This window comes from Mizuhopecten yessoensis, unplaced genomic scaffold, assembly GCF_002113885.1.
Source record: "Mizuhopecten yessoensis strain PY_sf001 unplaced genomic scaffold, ASM211388v2 scaffold2599, whole genome shotgun sequence".
NCBI lineage: Eukaryota > Metazoa > Mollusca > Bivalvia > Pectinida > Pectinidae > Mizuhopecten > Mizuhopecten yessoensis.
This window is the reverse complement of record NW_018404626.1, coordinates 273701-293864: the sequence shown is the minus strand read 5'-3', so window position 1 is coordinate 293864 and position 20164 is coordinate 273701. Positions and strand designations below refer to the sequence as shown.

The following is a 20164-nucleotide window of genomic DNA, read 5'->3' as shown; positions in this document are numbered from 1 at the left end:
ATTGTCACCATGTTAACATCACAAACTGATTGTACCAGTTGGCTGATAGTCACATGTGTATGACAATGAGATGTCCTCCCCGGAATGCTACCTGTCAGATCCTACTGTTAATATTAGTTTGCTGACAGGCTAGGTATATGTATTATTTACAGACGGTGTATCATCCGGGTATTGATATTGAACGTGTTATAATTGAAGTATATTTCAAGAGTGAAATAGAATTTAAAATTACCTTCGTCATGAACTACGATTGGACCCTAGGTGATCAAAATGACAAACACTGCAAACATATCTATCAGCAAATGAATTGTAAACAAACAAAAGAGGGCAATTAGGTATGGATGTTGGATAGTTGAATCGTGATGTCGACAATGGTATGTGGAGTGTTCCTGAGGTAAACACACCTTCGTATGACCCCTGTACGGTACGTGACCTTTGTGTAATACTAGATCAAAGTTCTTTAAACACATTCAAAAGCAAATGCTTATATATGAACATATAAAGTACCAAACTACTGTCGCATTGAATTCGATAAAACTGTAGATAGGTATCAATCTTTAGTTTATGCAAATTAATGGATTTTCGCATTTGACAATGATTATTATTTAACCTATGTTAATCCCGGTTTTAGTAAGCCCTGTGAGTCGGAGACTGAGCATATGATAAAAGACAACTACTGTGGAAAACCCCTGCAAAATTTGGGATTGGCTTTCGTGCCCTTTATTCGGGAATACAAAAAGAAAATCTGCCGTATCCATATTAACATATGGGATCTTTATACTTTCTTTTTACTTCCTAATATTTGTTTTCTTCACTAGCGCCCTTCTTGGCAAACATCACATTTGGCCTTAGTGTGGAGTGTTCGCCTATGCGAGGCACTGGGTTTTGGAAAATGGATGGAACACACTCCTTAAAACTTGTAGTTGTTATTCCTGCTTAACTTTCAGCAATTCTGGTAATCATAACAACTGATTGATCCGTTGTCAGTATAATCTGATCGGGCGAAACGCTGTGTTTGATACTTTCGGCATAATATTTCAGTCGGGCGCTTCCGCAACGTAGCAAATACGCCAACATACCACCTATAGCAACCATATTCCTATACACGCATACATGATACACATGTAAGCACCCCCTCAAATGACCTAAACTGATAATAGCACGCTTAACCCAATAACACTGTACTTTAGCCAAACCAAATAAACTTTAAGCGACATTTAGAAAAATAGAAGATAAACAACGAATCTATTCTTTTGTTTAATGGAATGAACTTTTGAACAAAAAACTTAATTACATATAAATCCTTAAATGTAGGGTTACGTACTTATATAAACAAGGGAACTATTTACAAGAAGACGCTTCATATAGAATATATAGGAGGTCAGGAAGGTAAGTGTTTTCTTCTTCATCATCGACGATGCCTGCCATGTAAACCTAGGTTAATTACAAGTCATTTCACGTTCTCAGACCTAGAACAGGTGACAACGAATCAATGATACTCACTTACGAGCATCAGAAAGATATCGATCTTCATATCACATTAGGAAATGTAATATTTATATATCCCATTGAGATCATAATGGCGATCATTAAACATGCCTATAAGTTCATTAAGAAAATGCACATAAACAATTTATTCATGATGCTATCTAATATGTGTTGCTTTTCGTATAGAATAAGTAAATTACTGCCAACAATTTTACATTTCCTGACAACAAATTTATGATATTAATCTGTTTGGCGATCCTGCAGCGCTTGTGAACCTATAGGGATATCGTTGTTTATTTAACCGCCTCTCTGAGTTTTCTACACGATGCTATGAACTATTCTATCAATAAGTGTAAACCAATTTTAAAAGGTTCCTCGATAACACAGCTTCGATCCCATATTTCTTACCGGCATACTCAAGACGACAACATAAAACGGTCTGGAAATATCGGCGTAGAATCACAAGAAATGCTGGAACGTTGTTTTCCTAGAGTGCTTCGACCTTGAAATCGATATGCGCATCGCACAACATATTTCACAAGTAGTCATTAGAATGGCCATAACTCGTAACACACACTCTCTCACGATGTCCCACTACGCTCAGAGCTGTGCTTCTATCAGGTTAATAACATCGTCTCACACGTTTTTATCAGTAAAACACAAACACTGGCAGAATGAAACATTACACTGTTAAAAGGGTACATACTCTCAACACTAAAACTACATAGATATGATTAAAGATTGATTTCTGGATATTTGGATTTAAAAAAATAAAAATTCAAATATCAAAGAACTAATTAACAAACCGTTATTATCTCCAGTAAAGGAAAATTCTGAGGGTAAATTCAAGAAAAATTAAAAAAAGGTTTCATAATTAGCTGGTGCCCATATTATGAAGCTTCATTTATTTAAGCCACTTTGATGCTATATACACGAGTCATGCGTTGAAAGTATATTTGAAATGTGAATTGTATGGTGGTGGTTGATGTATATATATTGCATACACAGGTCGAAACAATATAGAACCTAAAAACCCTTGGATTGGAATGTGCCCTCGTTGTATATACTACACAAAGAAAAAATATGGATCGCTGGTAAGCTTACAGTCTGTAAGATTGAGATTTCAAAGCGCGTCAAACTATTTCAAGGGACATTGTTTCACAATATGTGTATACTGTATTGCCGGTTTAAATCATCATAACAAAAAATGCATGCAACTGGATCTTGAATACCACGAAATCAATCAAGACGCCACTTTAAGTAATAATAAGGACCCCCCTTACTTCCTTCATTTTCAAAATTAGCAGTTTATATAGTGTTTCGTATAGAATAGAAAATTTCAATTTAATTTCTTATCCTTTTTTCTTTATATTTGTAAATGATCTAGTCGGACCAGTTACAATGGCTGAAAATATCAAAGATATCATGCTGAAGATCAGTTAAAATTTGAATGGTTGATAAACGTATTGCACGTTTTAACTATTATTGGAGTGTCGGGAAGGAAGATAGGGAGCGGCACACCCTAAGCACAGCAGCCTTTCGACTCTCCAGATCCATATTTGTTTTAGTGTCAAAGCAGGTGCCACCCTGATGACTCAGCGTTCTGAACTGTAACGGCTCTATCATGCACGTCCTTACTGACAGCTGGTCATTACCCTACAATAACATTCCAATTAATTCATTTTGAGCGTGAAAAAACATTATATTTATAGAAGTCACATTTTTAAAATATTTCGTTGACCTTTTGTCTTTCTAGGGGACATTGTAGCTGGAAAGCATTTTTTTTTTAAATATCAGCTGGGTTTAGTTTATATAGGGTGACAGCTGTGCGAACATTTATGATTGCCTTTAGTAATTGCGGTCAATATGCCTATGCTATTAAACGAAGAATGTTGGTTGGACCGTGTTAGGACAGTCGACAGTGTACATTTTTCCAGCGGCAGTTTTAAAGGATACACTCCAGGTTCAGTTAATCCAACTTTTCTGAGCTTAAACGAACATTTCCCTACAATTCATGCAACTGTTTCCCTACGGGGAATCTAAAATGCAATCTTGTACATTATGTTCTCTTTCCTTTTAAAATTATATTACAAACCTCAGAACAACCATCACATCCTTGCTTAGCATCATCGTGATGTATGCATTACGATCCTTAATATTAAATACTTAACACTTGCTATATGTTATATGCAGCTTTGTGTGGTACAATAATAATATAGTGAAATCTGCAGTTGTCATCCTCGAAATTCCAGGGATACTCTAGTTAACGTACTCTCCGTCCCTGATATATGTCATGACAAAATTAAAAGCCCGCGGGTAGCTATTTGACTAGTTTTCATTAAAACAAAACTGGCAAATCACTAGGCTGATATCAGTCCTTTTAAGTGGAGCAACGTCTGCTCCCAAACCGGTCAATTTTACCGTTACACTGCCGCATGATTTAAAAAAAAAATGTTCATTAAAGGTTCCAACCTGTATCATCTTAAAAAGAGGCGCGTACAAAGCGTCCAATTTCGTCATGATATTTTAAGGGGTGGAGAGAACGTAAGGGAAATTAACCACTGGACTTTTATGGATAGGAGTTTGTACGCAAACAGCATATACTTTTCTATCAGTAAAAAGCTTATATGATGAAGCAATGTGAGAATGGTACCACAGAACACATACAGTATAGACGGTTGTGGCAGTATATTGTCCTCTGATATTACAGAGTACATGCATTATATTCGTAGAACGCTGAAATATAGTGTTTTGAGACATCCTACATTGCATAAGAGAATAAAAGAACGAGAAGTAACTTACCATTACTGGTGGGTCTGCTACACCTCTCATCTCTGATTAAGGCTATGATAACAAATGAGACGGCAGCCACAAACAGCAGGAGACAGATGGTGGCCAGGTATTTCTCACGGGCCGTCCAGGGTTTTGCACAGTTTGAATGACCAGCTAAATGCACTGTAAGATCGACCTTCTCGCAACTACTTGTGTGCGGTTTGGCCTGTGGCCTGCTGTCACAGTTAGCAGTACGGGGTTTAGTGGAACCCCTGAAGTACTCCACTCCTCCATTCTGAGTGGTAGTTGGATCACTGTTAACATCATTATGGTTGTTGTTGAAGGTGTAAGTAACGGACATTGTCGTCAGGAATAGTGCCACGGCGTCCTCAGTTTCTAAGCTGCTGATACTAGATAGGAGAATACGGGGAGCACAGTAGGTTCACGACTGTGCTGGTTAATTCCCAAAACCATCTCGGATATATAGAAGTCTTTGACTCACACGACCCACATAAAGCAACGGATCTTCTACTGTGAACAGCTTCATCCCTTCCGGATGTCAGTAGTCCTGGAAAGGAAGCAAGACACGTACAATATAGTGAAATATTTCCTTATGTGACGTTATTAGGAAAAACATCTACCAATTTAAATATTGTTACATCTAATATATCTTATGATGTTTAAAATGCACGTGTTAGCTTTACGGTATTCACTTGCATACATAACGAATCTTTGCATGCCAGTGCTGATTAAGGAAAATCGTCACGCGTTTTCATTATCTTTTAACAGAAACTAATCAAGGTTAACATGATACGAAGAGTGTTAGAAGTGAATCAATCAATACAAGTCGACAGTATCACTACGAACACGGCGGCAGCCATTGTTACAGGCTAGGGGTGACAATTAACAATACAGCGGTGTTATGCCGTGGCGGATAGATCACATTGGGAGGCGAGGTGAGAAAGTAGGTCAAGCAGGTTTTGGCAATGTAAACAACTTCGTTTATTTAAAATGGGAATGTGTTAAACCTGATATGAAAAAATAAGGGATGAAACAGTATGTGATTCATTTCAGATGCATATAACGGTAGAACACGTCTTCAATTCACATCTTATACGTGTTGTAGATCGGGGACGTGTGCTATCACATTACAAACAGAGGACATGTATTTTATCACATCACAAACAAGGGACATTGATGTTATCACATCATAAACAGGGGACATGTGTGTTATCACATCATAGACAGGGGACATGTGTGTTATCATCACAAACAGGGGACATGTGGCTTATCAAATCACAAACAGGGGACGTGTGTATTATCATATCACATACAAGGAACATGTGTGTTGTCGTATCACAAAAGGGATATGTGTGGTGTTATCGTATCACAAACAGGGGACATGTGGCTTATCAAATCACAAACAGGGGACATGTGTACTATATCATCGCAAACAGGGGACATGTGTGTTAGCACATCACAAACAGGGGACGTGTGTATTATCACATCACAACCAGGGGACATGTGTGTTATCATGTCACAAACAGGGGACATGTGTACTATCAAATCGCAAACAGAGGACATGTGTACTATCACATCGCATACAGGGGACATGTGTACTATCCCATCGCAAACAGGTGACATGTGTACTATCACATCATAAACAGGGGACATTATCACATCACAAACAAGGGACTCATAAACAGTGGACGTGTGTTTTATCACATCATAAACAGGGGTCATGTGTGTTATCACATCAAAAACAGGGGACATGTGTGTTATCCCATCACAAACAGGGGACGTTTGTGTTATCACATCACAAACAGGTGACGTGTGTGGTATAACATCACAAACAGGGGACATGCGAGTCATCACATCATAAACAGGGCAAATGTGTGTTATCAAATGACAAACAGGGGCCATGTGTGTTATCACATCATAGACAGGGGACATGTGTGTTATCCCATCACAAACAGGGGACATGTTTGTTATCAAATGACAAACAGGGTACATGTGTGTTATCACATCACAATCAAGGGACATGTGTGTTATCAAATGACAAACAGGGGCCATGTGTGTTATCACATCACAATGTATTATCACATCACAAACAGGGACGTGTGTGTTATCACAGCATAAACAAGGGACATGTGTGCTATCACATCGCAAACAGGGGACATGTGTACTATATCATCGCAAACAGGGGACATGTGTACTATCCCATCGCAAACAGGTGACATGTGTACTATCACATCACAAACATGATACATGTGTACTATCATATTACAGGTGTGTTATCACATCACAAACAGTGGACGTGTGTGTTAACACATCATAAACAGGGGACGTTTGTGTTATCACATCACAAACAGTGGACGTGTGTGTTAACACATCATAAACAGGGGACGTGTGTGTTATAACATCACAAACAAGGGACATGGTGTGTTATCACATCATAAACAGTGGACGTGCGTGTTATCACATCATAAACAGTGGACGTGCGTGTTATCACATCATAAACAGTGGACGTGCGTGTTATCACATCATAAACAGTGGACGTGCGTGTTATCACATCATAAACAGTGGACGTGCGTGTTATCACATCATAAACAGTGGACGTGTGTTTTATCACATCATAAACAGGGGGCGTGTGTGTTATCACATCACAAAACAAGGGACATGTGTACTATCACCTCATAAACAGGGGACATGTGTTATTGTGTACTATCACATCACAAACAAGGGACTCATAAACAGTGGACGTGTGTTTTATCACATCATAAACAGGGGCCGTGTGTGTTATCACTCCACAAACAGGGGACATGTGCGTTATCAAATGACAAACAGGGGACATGTGTGTCATCACATCATGAACAGGGGACATGTGTGTTATAACATCATAAGTGTTATCAAATCACAAACAAGGGTCGTGTGTATTATCACATCATAAACAGGGGCCGTGTGTGTTATCACTCCACAAACAGGGGACATGTGCGTTATCAAATGACAAACAGGGGACATGTGTGTGATCACATCATAAACAGGGGACGTGTGTGTTATAACATCACTAACAGGGGACGTGTGTTATCAAATCACAAACAAGAGACATGTGTGTTATCACATCACAAAAAGGGGACATGTGTGTTATCAAATCATAAACAGGGGACATGTGTGTCATCACATCATGAACAGGGGACATGTGTGTTATAACATCACAAAACCGGACATGTGTACTATCACATCGCAAACAAAGGACATGTGTACTATCACATCATAAACAGGGGACATGTGTGTTATGACATCACAAACAGGGGACATGCGAGTCATCACATCATAAACAGGGCACATCACAAACAGGGGACATGCGAGTCATCACATCATAAACAGGGGACATCTGTGTTATCACATCATAAACAGTGGACGTGTGTGTGATCACATCATAAACAGGGGACATGTGTGTCATCACATCATGAACAGGGGACATGTGTGTTATCCCATCACAAACAGGGGACATGTCAAACAAGGGACATGTGTACTATCAAATCGCAAACAGAGGACATGTGTACTATCACATCACAAACAGAGGACATGTGTGTTATCACATCGTAAACAGGGGACATGTGTGTTATAACATCACAAAACCGGACATGTGTGTTTTCACATCACAAACAGGGGACATTTATCACATCACAAACAGGGGTCATGTGTGTCATCACATCATAAACAGGGGACGTGTGTGTTATCACTTTACAAACAGGGGACATGTGTGTCATCACATCATGAACAGGGGACATGTGTGTTATCATGTCACAAACAGGGGACATGTGTGTCATCACAGCACAAACAGGGGACGTGTGTGTTATCGCATCACAAACAGGGGACGTGTGTGTCATAACATCACAAACAGGGGACGTGTGTATTATTATATCACATACAAGGAACATGTGTATTATCGTATCACAAACAAGGGACATCTTGTTATCACATCACAAAACCGGACATGTGTGTTATCACATCGCAAAGTGTATTATCACATCATAAACGGGGGACATGTGTGTTATCACACCACACATAGGGGACGTCTGTGTTATCAAATCACAAACAAGGGTCGTGTGTATTATCACATCATAAGCAGGGGACATGTGTGTTATCAAATCATAAACAGGGGACATGTGTGCTATCACATCGCAAACAGGGGACATGTGTGTTACCACATCACAAACAAGGGACATGGTGTGTTATCACATCATAAACAGTGGACGTGTGTTTTATCACATCATAAACAGGGGACATCTGTGTTATCACATCATAAACAGTGGACGTGTGTTTTATCACATCATAAACAGGGGACATGGGACATGTGTACTATCACATCGCATACAGGGGACATGTGTACTATCACATTGTGTGTTATCACATCACAAAACAAGGGACATGTGTACTATCAAATCGCAAACAGAGGACATGTGTACTATCACATCGCATACAGGGGACATGTGTACTATCCCATCGCAAACAGGTGACATGTGTACTATCACATCACAAACATGATACATGTGTACTATCATATTACAGGTGTGTTATCACATCACAAACAGTGGACGTGTGTGTTAACACATCATAAACAGGGGACGTGTGTTATCTCCTCACAAACAGGGGACGGTGTTATCACATCACAAACAGTGGACGTGTGTGTTAACACATCATAAACAGGGGACGTGTGCGTTATCACATCACAAACAGGGGACATGTGTGTCATCACATCATAAACAGGGGACATGTGTGTTATCAAATGACAAACAGGGGACATGTGTGTTATCACATCATAAACAGGGGACATGTGTTATCGTATCACAAACAGGGGACATGTGTGTTATCACATCATAAACAAGGGACGTGTGTATTATCACATCACAAACAGGGGACAGGTGTGTTATCACATCACAAACAAGGGACATGTGTGTTATCACATCACAAACAGGGGACATGTGTGTTATCACATCATAAACAGGGGACGTGTGCGTTATCACATCATAAACAGGGGACGTGTGTATTATCACATCACAAACAGGGGACAGGTGTGTTATCACATCAAGGGGACGTGTGTGTTATCACATCACAAACAGGGGACATGTGTGTCATCACATCATAAACAGGGGACATGTGTGTTATCACATCACAAACATCACAAACAGGGGACATGTGTGTTATCACATCACAAACAAGGGACATGTGTACTATCACATCACATACAGGATACATGTGTACTATCATATTACAAACATGGACATATGCATTATCACATCACAAACAAGGGACATGTGTGTTATCACATCATAAACAGTGGACATGTGTGTTATCATATCACAAACAGGGGACGTGTGTTATCATATCACAAACAGGCGACGTGTGTGTTATCACATCACAAAAAGGGGACGTGTGTTATCATATCACAAACCGGGGACGTGTGTTATCACATTACAAACAGGGGACGTGTGTTATCACCTCACAAACAGGGGACGTGTGTTATCATATCACAAACAGGGGACGTGTGTATTATCATATCACATACAAGGAACATGTGTATTATCGTATCACAAACAAGGGACATGTGTGTTATCACATCACAAAACCGGACATGTGTGTTATCACATCACAAACAGGGGACATGTGTATTATCACATCACAAACAAGGGACATGTGTGTTATCACATCACAAACAGGGGACGTGTGTTATCATATCACAAACCGGGGACGGGTGTTATCACATCACAAACAGGGGACGTGTGTGTTATAACATCACTAACAGGGGACGTGTGTTATCATATCACAAACCGGGGACGTGTGTTATCACATCATGTTATCATATCACAAACCGGGGACGGACAAACAGGGGACGTGTGTGTTATAACATCACTAACAGGGGACGTGTGTTATCATATCACAAACAGGGGACGTGTGTATTATCATATCACATACAAGGAACATGTGTATTATCGTATCACAAACAAGGGACATCTTGTTATCACATCACAAAACCGGACATGTGTGTTTTCACATCACAAACAGGGGACATGTGTGTTATCACATCACAAACAAGGGACATGTGTGTTATAACATCACAAACAGGGGACGTGTGTTATCATATCACAAACCGGGGACTTGTGTTATCACATCACAAACAGGGGACGTGTGTGTTATAACATCACAAACAGGGGACGTGTGTTATCAAATCACAAACAGGATACATGTGTGTTATCACATCATAAACAGGGGACATGTGTGTTATCACATCATAAACAGGGGTCATGTGTGTTATCACATCATAAACAGGGGACGTGTGTATTATCACATCACAAACAGGGGACATGTGTGTTATCACATCATAAACAGGGGACGTGTGTTATCACATCATAAACAGGGGACCTGTGTGTTATCACATCATAAACAGGGGACATGTGTGTTATCAAATATCAAACAGGGGACATGTGTGTTATCACATCATAAACAGGGGACGTGTGTTATCATATCACAAACAGCGGACGTGTGTGTTATCACATCACAAAAAGGGGACGTGTGTTATCATATCACAAACAGGGGACGTGTGTTATCATATCACAAACAGGGGACGTGTGTATTATTATATCACATACAAGGAACATGTGTGTTGTCGTATCACAAAAGGGATATGTGTGGTGTTATCGTATCACAAACAGGGGACATGTGTGTTATCGTATCACAAACAGGGGACATGTGTGTTATCACATCACAAACAAGGGACATGTGTATTATCGCATCACAAACAGGGGACATGTGTGTTATCACATCACAAACAGGGGACATGTGTGTTATCAAATCACAAACAGGGGACATGTGTGTTATCACATCACAAACAAGGGACAGGTGTGTTATCACATCACAAACAAGGGACATGTGTTTTATCACATCACAAACAGGGGACATGTGTGTTATCACATCACAAACAGGGGACATGTGTGTTATAAACAAGGGACATGTGTGTTATCACATCACAAACAGGGGACGTGTGTGTTATCAAATCACACACAAGGGAGATGTGTGTTATCACATCACAAACAAGGGACAGGTGTGTTATCTCATCACAAACAAGGGACATGTGTGTGTTATCACATCACAAACAGGGGACATGTGTGCTATCACATCACAAACAGGGGACATGTGTGTTCTCACATCACAAACAAGGGACATGTGTTTTATCACATCACAAACAAGGGACATGTGTGTTATCTCATCACAAACAAGGGACATGTGCGTTATCTCATCACAAACAGGGGACATGTGTGTTATCTCATGTGTGTTATCACATCATAAACAGGGGACATGTGTGTTATCAAATCACAAACAGGGGAGATGTGTGTTATCACATCACAAACAAGGGACATGTGTTTTATCACATGCCAAACAGGGGACATGTGTGTTATAAACAAGGGACATGTGTGTTATCACATCACAGACAAGGGACATGTGTGTTATCTCATCACAAACAGGGGACATGTGTGTTATCTCATGTGTGTTATCACATCATAAACAGGGGACATGTGTGTTATCACATCACACAAACAAGGGACATGTGTGTTATCACATCACAAACAGGGGACGTGTGTGTTATCAAATCACAAACAAGGGACATGTGTGTTATCACATCACAAACAGGGGACATGTGTGTTATCAAATCACAAACAGGGGAGATGTGTGTTATCACATCACAAACAAGGGACAGGTGTGTTATCACATCACAACCAAGGGACATGTGTTTTATCACATCACAAACAAGGGACATGTGTGTTATCACATCACAAAAAGGGACATGTGAACAAACACGTCGTAAACAGGGGACATGCTTATTATCACAGTGTTATTATAAAGTAAATATATGTATGACGGTATAATCGTTATATGCAAGCCTGCACCAACCAGCTCACAGGGCTTTTACGAACAAATTATGGTTCATCCAACTTGCATGGACAATCGTATGCTCTGTACATATTTTTATAAGCGTGCATGTAAAATATATAACGAAGAGAAAGTCCTCACATTAAGACAACAAAGTAACCGAGGAAACATAACAAGAAAAATGAAAGAAACTACGATCTCAAACAAAATGTCAATTTCGATAGGATTAATCGAAGAAAGTATGTTATTCATAATTGATAAGCAATTCGTTGGACGAGTATGCTATTACAACAGACACGGAGATGAAGCCTTAACAACTTCCACGTACTCCGATAGAAAACCTATAACATTAGTTTAATGGCCATTGGAGGACGCATCCAACATTATATTAGGAACAAATTATATGAACGGTTTCTACAGACAAATGTATAGAAACTATATAGTAACTGTTTATAACTTCTGAGAAAAGGAAAGGAAAGGAACATGAAATCGGTAATGAGGTGACTGTTGATAGCAGGACCCACCATCCTGTGAAACACGTCTGGAGAATAACGAAATGTTCGCAGTTCTCGAAATTCCAAACACCACCAATATTAAGTGAAAAAGATCGACCAACTCTCAAATATCCCTTCTTTTAACAACCTTTGTATAAGTTCAGTTTCATTAAGTTAAAAGTCTACTCTGGCCATTTAGAATGGTGTACACATTATAATATAACTGCAATACCGGCAGTCCTGGTATTTACCCCTACGCATTTAACAAGTGTGATGTATAACAACATTGCTGTCATTGCCTTTGACCACAAGCCATTTGTGCCAGTGTTTGCCAGTGTTTACCATGGCCACGTTGTAATAGCTTGATAAGTTAGGCGACAAGCTCATGTCTCGACAGAATAAAGTAGGATTGTCGACATCGTTCATTAGACTGATGTCTTGAAGTAGATTATTCACCTTTCATTGAAATTGAATACAACTTCTGTGACAATAGGACCGATAATGATAAGACTGTTTTGGTATGCATGATCTAGTTCAGTTACCGTCAAAGTTAGAGATAGGACATACATGTACCATGTATTGGCCTGAAATATGACGAAGGCTGATGATGAGGACATTTTAATTAAACAACAATAGGAGGAAAATTCATGTTACATAACTGATTTATGATTCCAACGATTACATTAGCATGAGGAGGTTTCCTTTTTTCTGTTTCGAGTCGGATACATACAGTATTTGCTTCGTCCTTGCATCCGTGCGTCCGTCTTCACGATTGTAGTTTGGAGCATACCTCAGGGACTGTTTCATGACTGGGCATCACAGTGTTTAGGTGTACATCGATCTCATGGAAAGGCGTTTTGTTGCCCCCTAAGATGAGGCCATTTTGACCATTTTTCGACCTTTGACCGTGACCTCAAATACCAACATTATGGTTTCCAGAGCATATTAATCTCAACAGCTTTTTCATGAATTCACACCAAACTTTGTTTTATAGGTTCATCATGTGAAGGTGGTATGTCGCATCTTAAAGCAAGTTTACAGTTACCTCAATTTGAGCTTTCACCTTTGACCATGACCACACGTCCTAAAATACAATGTTATACATATTTTCTCAGCATATCTTAGCAATTGTTTACGAATGGGCTTCACACTTTGCGGTGGTATTTACGAAGCTTACGCGTCGAGTTAAATCTAGTTAATTATCCGTTGTATATAGTTCAGTTACCTGTTACATTGTACATGCACATTCAGCTCATTAAGATGATTTCAGCGATATTATTGAAAGTAACTGCAGCATTACAGTAAGTGTTACACAGATATACTACCTCACAAAGACCAGTTAGAGAAGTAGCACGGCTTTAGGAAATAACATTCCTAACACAATTTACAAAAACTATTCTGAACATGCATAGGCTGATATATAAGGGTACACATATGTGTACGTCTGTATAAAGTATACAAATATCTGGAAACATTACCTCACAAGCATGCTAGACAGATCCTGACAGCAAATCGCATGTCTACATAAATTAATAAGCAATTAGATTATGACATGAACTGTTTCTTGTTTTGACAGATTTGATGGGAACTACATGACAAGTTACGCCTTCCTGAATAATCAATTTGCGCACAAAACACAAATGGCAAGAGTTGTATTCGTGGGTAAGCACATCTCATCTTTGTAAAACCATATGAAAAACGACACGACAGGTGGTTGTTATTAAAAAAAAGCAACATCGCAAATCAATTTCTGACAGGTTAGAGAATATCTGATATGCATTTTACACTTGTCATATAATTAATGACACATAGATTTACTGCGCCGCAGTTATTAGACGCGCCATCGTGTATGATTTTTTAGATAATTAAAATAGAGTGAATGTAAGAAATGATTTGATTATTGCAAGTCATGTTCCACAAACGTACTTATGTTGAAATAGAAAAAATGCAATTACTTTCCAAATCATCATTTTATCATAGTTTCTATTGGCAAAATGAATGAGAAATGGTAAATTGCTTAGTATAACACTATGAAAACCTTTCTGCAGGTGACCATACAAAAAGTTTAACATTTATCTTTGTTGTAAGGTCACATCCAAACGAAATCTACATATGTAAACAAGCGGACTCATTTTCCCCTGAAGACACATTTGAACTCTTCCATTTAAAGGTTGAAATAGTTCAGTATGGAATTTCAGGGATGAATAAGTTAATTAGTTGAGGTTTTTTGAAATAGTCATATATCTATTAAGTTATAAATGGAAGATTACGTTTGAATTGCACAGGTAAATATCGGTACTATGTTATTTATTGGAATGGTAAATATGACAGGGTAGCAGTGATGACAATTGTACCAAGTTTAGGTGTATCCCGATGTGATATTACATTCAGATTTATATATGGCAAGGGCAAGGTGGATATGTAACAGTTGTCGATTTCAATAATGCTGGTCCTCGACACGGAGAGCATTTCTCACACCATAGGACCTACTTAATTCTAAACGTTTGAGGAAATATAATTTAAAATCTTAAAAATAACTCAACTTAAAAGAGATAAGGAAAAAGATTCTGACTTACCAAGGAAGCAAAATTACATATTGATTTTATAATATGCTGAATTGAAAAAAAAATCTTCAAAAAATAACAATACAGTACGATTATATTGTAAGTCTTAACCTTTGTTATGTTTTAAGTTTTAATATTGCTACCCAGAGAGAGTGGTCCTTATATTTAGTGTCCGAGGTTAATTCCGACTTGACATTTTCCTGCTATTGGTAAACGGGGTTCAATTGCACTCAGCCTGAAATTAACTGAACGAGCGTTTAAAACAATGTTTTTTGAAGGATCTGATAATTTCAAATGTTCTGTGAAAACTTTGTTCCTCTGTCGGGACTGGGTCCCGAGTAAGAAATCATAAATGTTGCTATAGGTTCTAATCAGTAGACTAACCAGGCTTTAAGTTGGTTGGTACTGCAGTTAAAAATCATCATCATTACTGAAGGTAAAAGAAGGTAATAGTCGGTAAGATAACCAGGCTTTAAGTGAGTTGGTACCGCCACTAATAATCCTTATCATTACTGAAGATAAAAGTCGGTAAGCTACAGGCTTAAAGCAATATTAAATGTTATGGTATGGGTATCTATATATGATGTTTCCATATGGACATCTGCTTTTGGTAACATGATATATATATATATATATATATATCTTATAATACTATAGGGATATCCCTTATTGATGATATGCTACGGATATCTCTAATTGTTCACATAATACGGATATCTCTTTTTGATGACATGATACGAATATCTCTTTTTGATGACATGATATGGATATCCCTATTTGATGACATGATACGGATACTTCTATTTTTTGACATGATACGGATATTTCTATTTGATGACATAATACGAATACCCTATTTGATGACATGATAAGGACATCTCTATTCGATGACTTAATACGGACAGCTCTATTCGATGACTTAACACGGACAGCTCTATTCGATGACAAGATACGGATAACTCTATTCGATGACATGATAAGGATATCTCTATTCGATGACATGATACGGATATCTGTATTAGATGACAAGATAAGGACATCTCTATTCGATGACTTAATACGGATAACTCTATTGGATGACATGATCAGGATATCTCTATTGGATGACATGAAACTGATACCTCTTTTTGATGACATGCTATTGATATCTCTTTTTGATGACATGATACGGATACTTTTTTTTTGGACATGATACGGATATTTCTATGTGATGACATAATGCGGATACCCTATTTGATGACAAGATACTGATATCTCTATTCGATGACATGATACGAATATTCTTAGTTGATGACATGATACGGATATCTCTATTCGATGACATGATACGGATATCTGAATTAGATGACATAATATGGACGTGTCTTTTCGATGACATGATATGGACGTGTCTTTTCGATGACATGAAACAGATATTTCTATCTGATGACATGATCAGGATATCTCTATTGAATGACAAGATACGGATACCTCTTTTTGATGACATGATATGGATATCTCTTTTTGATGACATGATACGGATATCTGTATTAGATGACATGATACGGATACTTCTATTTTTGATATGATACGGATATTTCTATGTGATGACATAATGCGGATACCCTAATTGATGACAAGATACGGATATCTCTATTCGATGACATGATACGAATATTCTTAGTTGATGACATGAAACGGATATCTCTATTGGATGACATAATACTGATATCTATATTGAATGACATGATCAGAATATCTCTTTTGGATGACGTGAAACAGATATTTCTATCTGATGACATGATACGAATATCTCCATTGGATGACATATTAAGGATATCCCTATTTGATGACATGATAAGGATATCCCTTTTTGATGACATAATACTGATATCTGTATTGAATGACATGATCAGAATATCTCTATTTGATGACATGAAACATATATTTCTATCTGATGACATGATACGAATATCTCTATTTGATGACATGATAAGGATTTCCCTTTTTTTTTTTTTTTTTTTTTTTTACAACAATCGCTTGCTCTTCTCTCTGGCAATGTATTAACTGCATAACTGATAATTACATGGAAATGTCAATCAAATGAGTACCTTTCATCAGTTTGATTAATTAAACGCCCGAAATATGGAATGATGTTTTTTGAAATTGGAGCCCTTTGACGTCACTCCTCGATTTCTCATATTCAGTCACAATGTAGTTCTATCACACATGCGTAAGTTCTACATGTAGTTAGCTATATGAGAACTGATTCATAACGAACGATACCAGGACAATTTGTAGTATAACGATAACAACCATTGTGCTGAAAAAGTGAAAATAAAGCTTTGTAATTTTTACTTATTAATTAGCAAACCAATCACCCCGAACAAATTACTACGCGGCTAGATATCTCCTTTGTCGTTACGACATCTATCACTTGACAATGTCCGAATGATACAAATATGGAAAAAAGGAGTTCCAAAAAAGGTTACTTTTGTTTATAATGCTTGTCTTATTATAAGTAAATTTGCAAACGGAAACTGAACGTTATATCTTTAATTTAGCAATTGACTAGTTCGATTTAGATAAAAACAATAAACATTTTCTAAAGACCCGCTTTATCAACTTAACTAAATCTACCTTTAAATATAAACGTTTTCAATAATACATCCCAACACTTACTTGTTTATGAACTGTAGTTGAACACTGACGACAAGATCCAATGTTGAAATCAAGTAAAAGTCTTTGTAATATGACGAAGACTCAGCTTCCACTTAAATACAGAACATTTCAGCTAGACGACACAGTATAGGGGATTAAAAATGCGTCTGATATGTATAAATATATACGAATGCTTCTAATTATAATCCTTGCAGGGTTGAAAGCATAATGGCCGGATTTGGCCGTCGATCTACAGTATTGGGAGATCTAGTGTGTACATACGAATATACAATATTTCACATGGATGTTTCGATTATTTACGACACCGAGCACGGATAATGATGAGGTTGTACACATGTCGAACCTCAATAGATCCCTCGTTCAAAATGACACTTGTACAGGAGTTTTTAATCCCGGATGAATGTGGAGAGAGGATTGGATTGGAAGTGAGGGCCGTAGATCACAGGTGATATCACATTTTACATTGTATCAATACCCTACTCGGTAAACACACATCTAGCTATGTACCGAATCGGCATCTTATATCTAAAGGGTAATGCATGCTATCTATACCTTATTTCATATAAATAGGGTAACTCAAGTTACCTTAAAATTATTTCGTATTTATAGGGTAATGAATAATAAATAACTATAATAATTCGAGGTTCTTATATATTGCTTTAGCACAACCTAGTTCGTAGGTCGTCTCAAAGCGGTTCACAAATTATTATCCGTGGTTATAGGGCCTTTGCAACCAGCTAATATCTTCCCTGGGGAGCATACAGCCGGTGCTGCTATTTCGGCGCTCAACATTTCAGGCACTGCCCAACCACAAACTCATTTCCAGCTGAGTAGACTGTAACAAGCGGAGTAAAGCACCTTTGCTCAAAGATACAACACAGTGCCGTGACGTTAATCAAACCTGCAACCCTTCGGTCACGAGCCCGGCGTCCTTCCACTAGACTAAATTCAGGTTACCTTTGCTTACTTTATATTGTATAGGGTAATTGAAATACCCTTACCTTACTTCGTGTTTATGTGGTAATTCAGATACCATATACCTTACTTTGTATTTTATAGGTTTTTTACGGTAACCTGAATCTTACTTTGTATTTTATAGGACAACTCATGTAACTTATACCTTATTGTATCTTATAGGGTTATTCAGGTAGCATATACCATACATTGTATTTTATAGGGTTATTCAGGTAATCTATGTCTTTTTCGGTATTTATAGGATAATTCAGGTTACCTTTACCTTATACTTTGTATTTTATAGGATAATTCAGGTTACGTTTATCTTATCTTTTGTATTTTATAGGATAATTCAGGTTACCTTTATCTCATATTTTTTGTATTTTATATTGTAATTCAGGTTACCTTTACCTTATACTTTGTATTTTATAGGATAATTCAGGTTACCTTTATCTTATATTTTGTATTTTATAGGATAATTCAGATTACCTTTATCTTATATTTTGTATTTTATATTGTAATTCAGGTAACCTTTACATTATATTTTGTATTTTATAGGATAATTCAGGTTACGTTTATCTTATATTTTGTATTTTATAGGACAATTCAGGTTACCTCTACCTTAAACTTTGTATTTTATAGGATAATTCAGGTTACGTTTATCTTATATTTTGTATTTTATAGAACAATTCAGGTTACCTTTACCTTATACTTTGTATTTTATAGGATAATTCAGGTTACCTTTATCTTATATTTTGTATTTTCTATTGTAATTCAGGTTACCTTTATCTTATATTTTGTATTTTATAGGATAATTCAGGTTAACTTTACCTTATATTTGGTATTTTATAGGATAGTTCAGGTTACCATTATCTTATATTTTGTATTTTATATGGTAATTTAGTGTACCTTTATCTTATATTTTGTATTTTATATGGTAATTCAGGTTACCTTTACCTTATATTTTGTATTTAATTGGATAATTCAGGTTACCATTATCTTACTTTGTATTGTATAGGGTAATTCAGTTACCCTTTACCGTACATTGTATTTATAGGATGCTTTGTATTTTATAGGATTATTCAGGTTACCTAAATCTTGCATTGTATTTTATAGTGTTATTCAGGTAACCGTTACCCTTCTTTGTATTTAATAGAATAATTACATCATTTACTTTGTATCAAATCGGTTATTCAGGTTACCGACACCTTAAATTGTATTTACAGCGTGATACGGGCTACCATCACTTTACTTTATATCTATAGCATTGCTTGAGTTACCAAAACTACATTTTATATC

At 37.3% G+C, this 20164-nt stretch overlaps 1 protein-coding gene across 2 annotated transcripts in view; it reads right to left on the bottom strand.

Moving 5' to 3' along the window:
* The window catches only part of LOC110446176 (endothelin-converting enzyme homolog), a 67504-nt gene that overhangs the window by 35486 nt on the left and 11854 nt on the right, over window positions 1–20164 (bottom strand). Inside the window, exons 1-2 of one of the 2 annotated variants that reach the window (XM_021491192.1) lie at window positions 17912–18007; window positions 4291–4828 (exon numbers count right to left, since the gene is read on the bottom strand). In XM_021491192.1, the coding sequence (XP_021346867.1) occupies window positions 4291–4621 (331 nt within the window). In that variant the 5' untranslated portion in view covers window positions 4622–4828; window positions 17912–18007. Of the gene's footprint in view, window positions 1–4290; window positions 4829–17911; window positions 18008–20164 lie in introns of those variants that run through there. The other variant, XM_021491191.1, reaches the window with a different exon arrangement.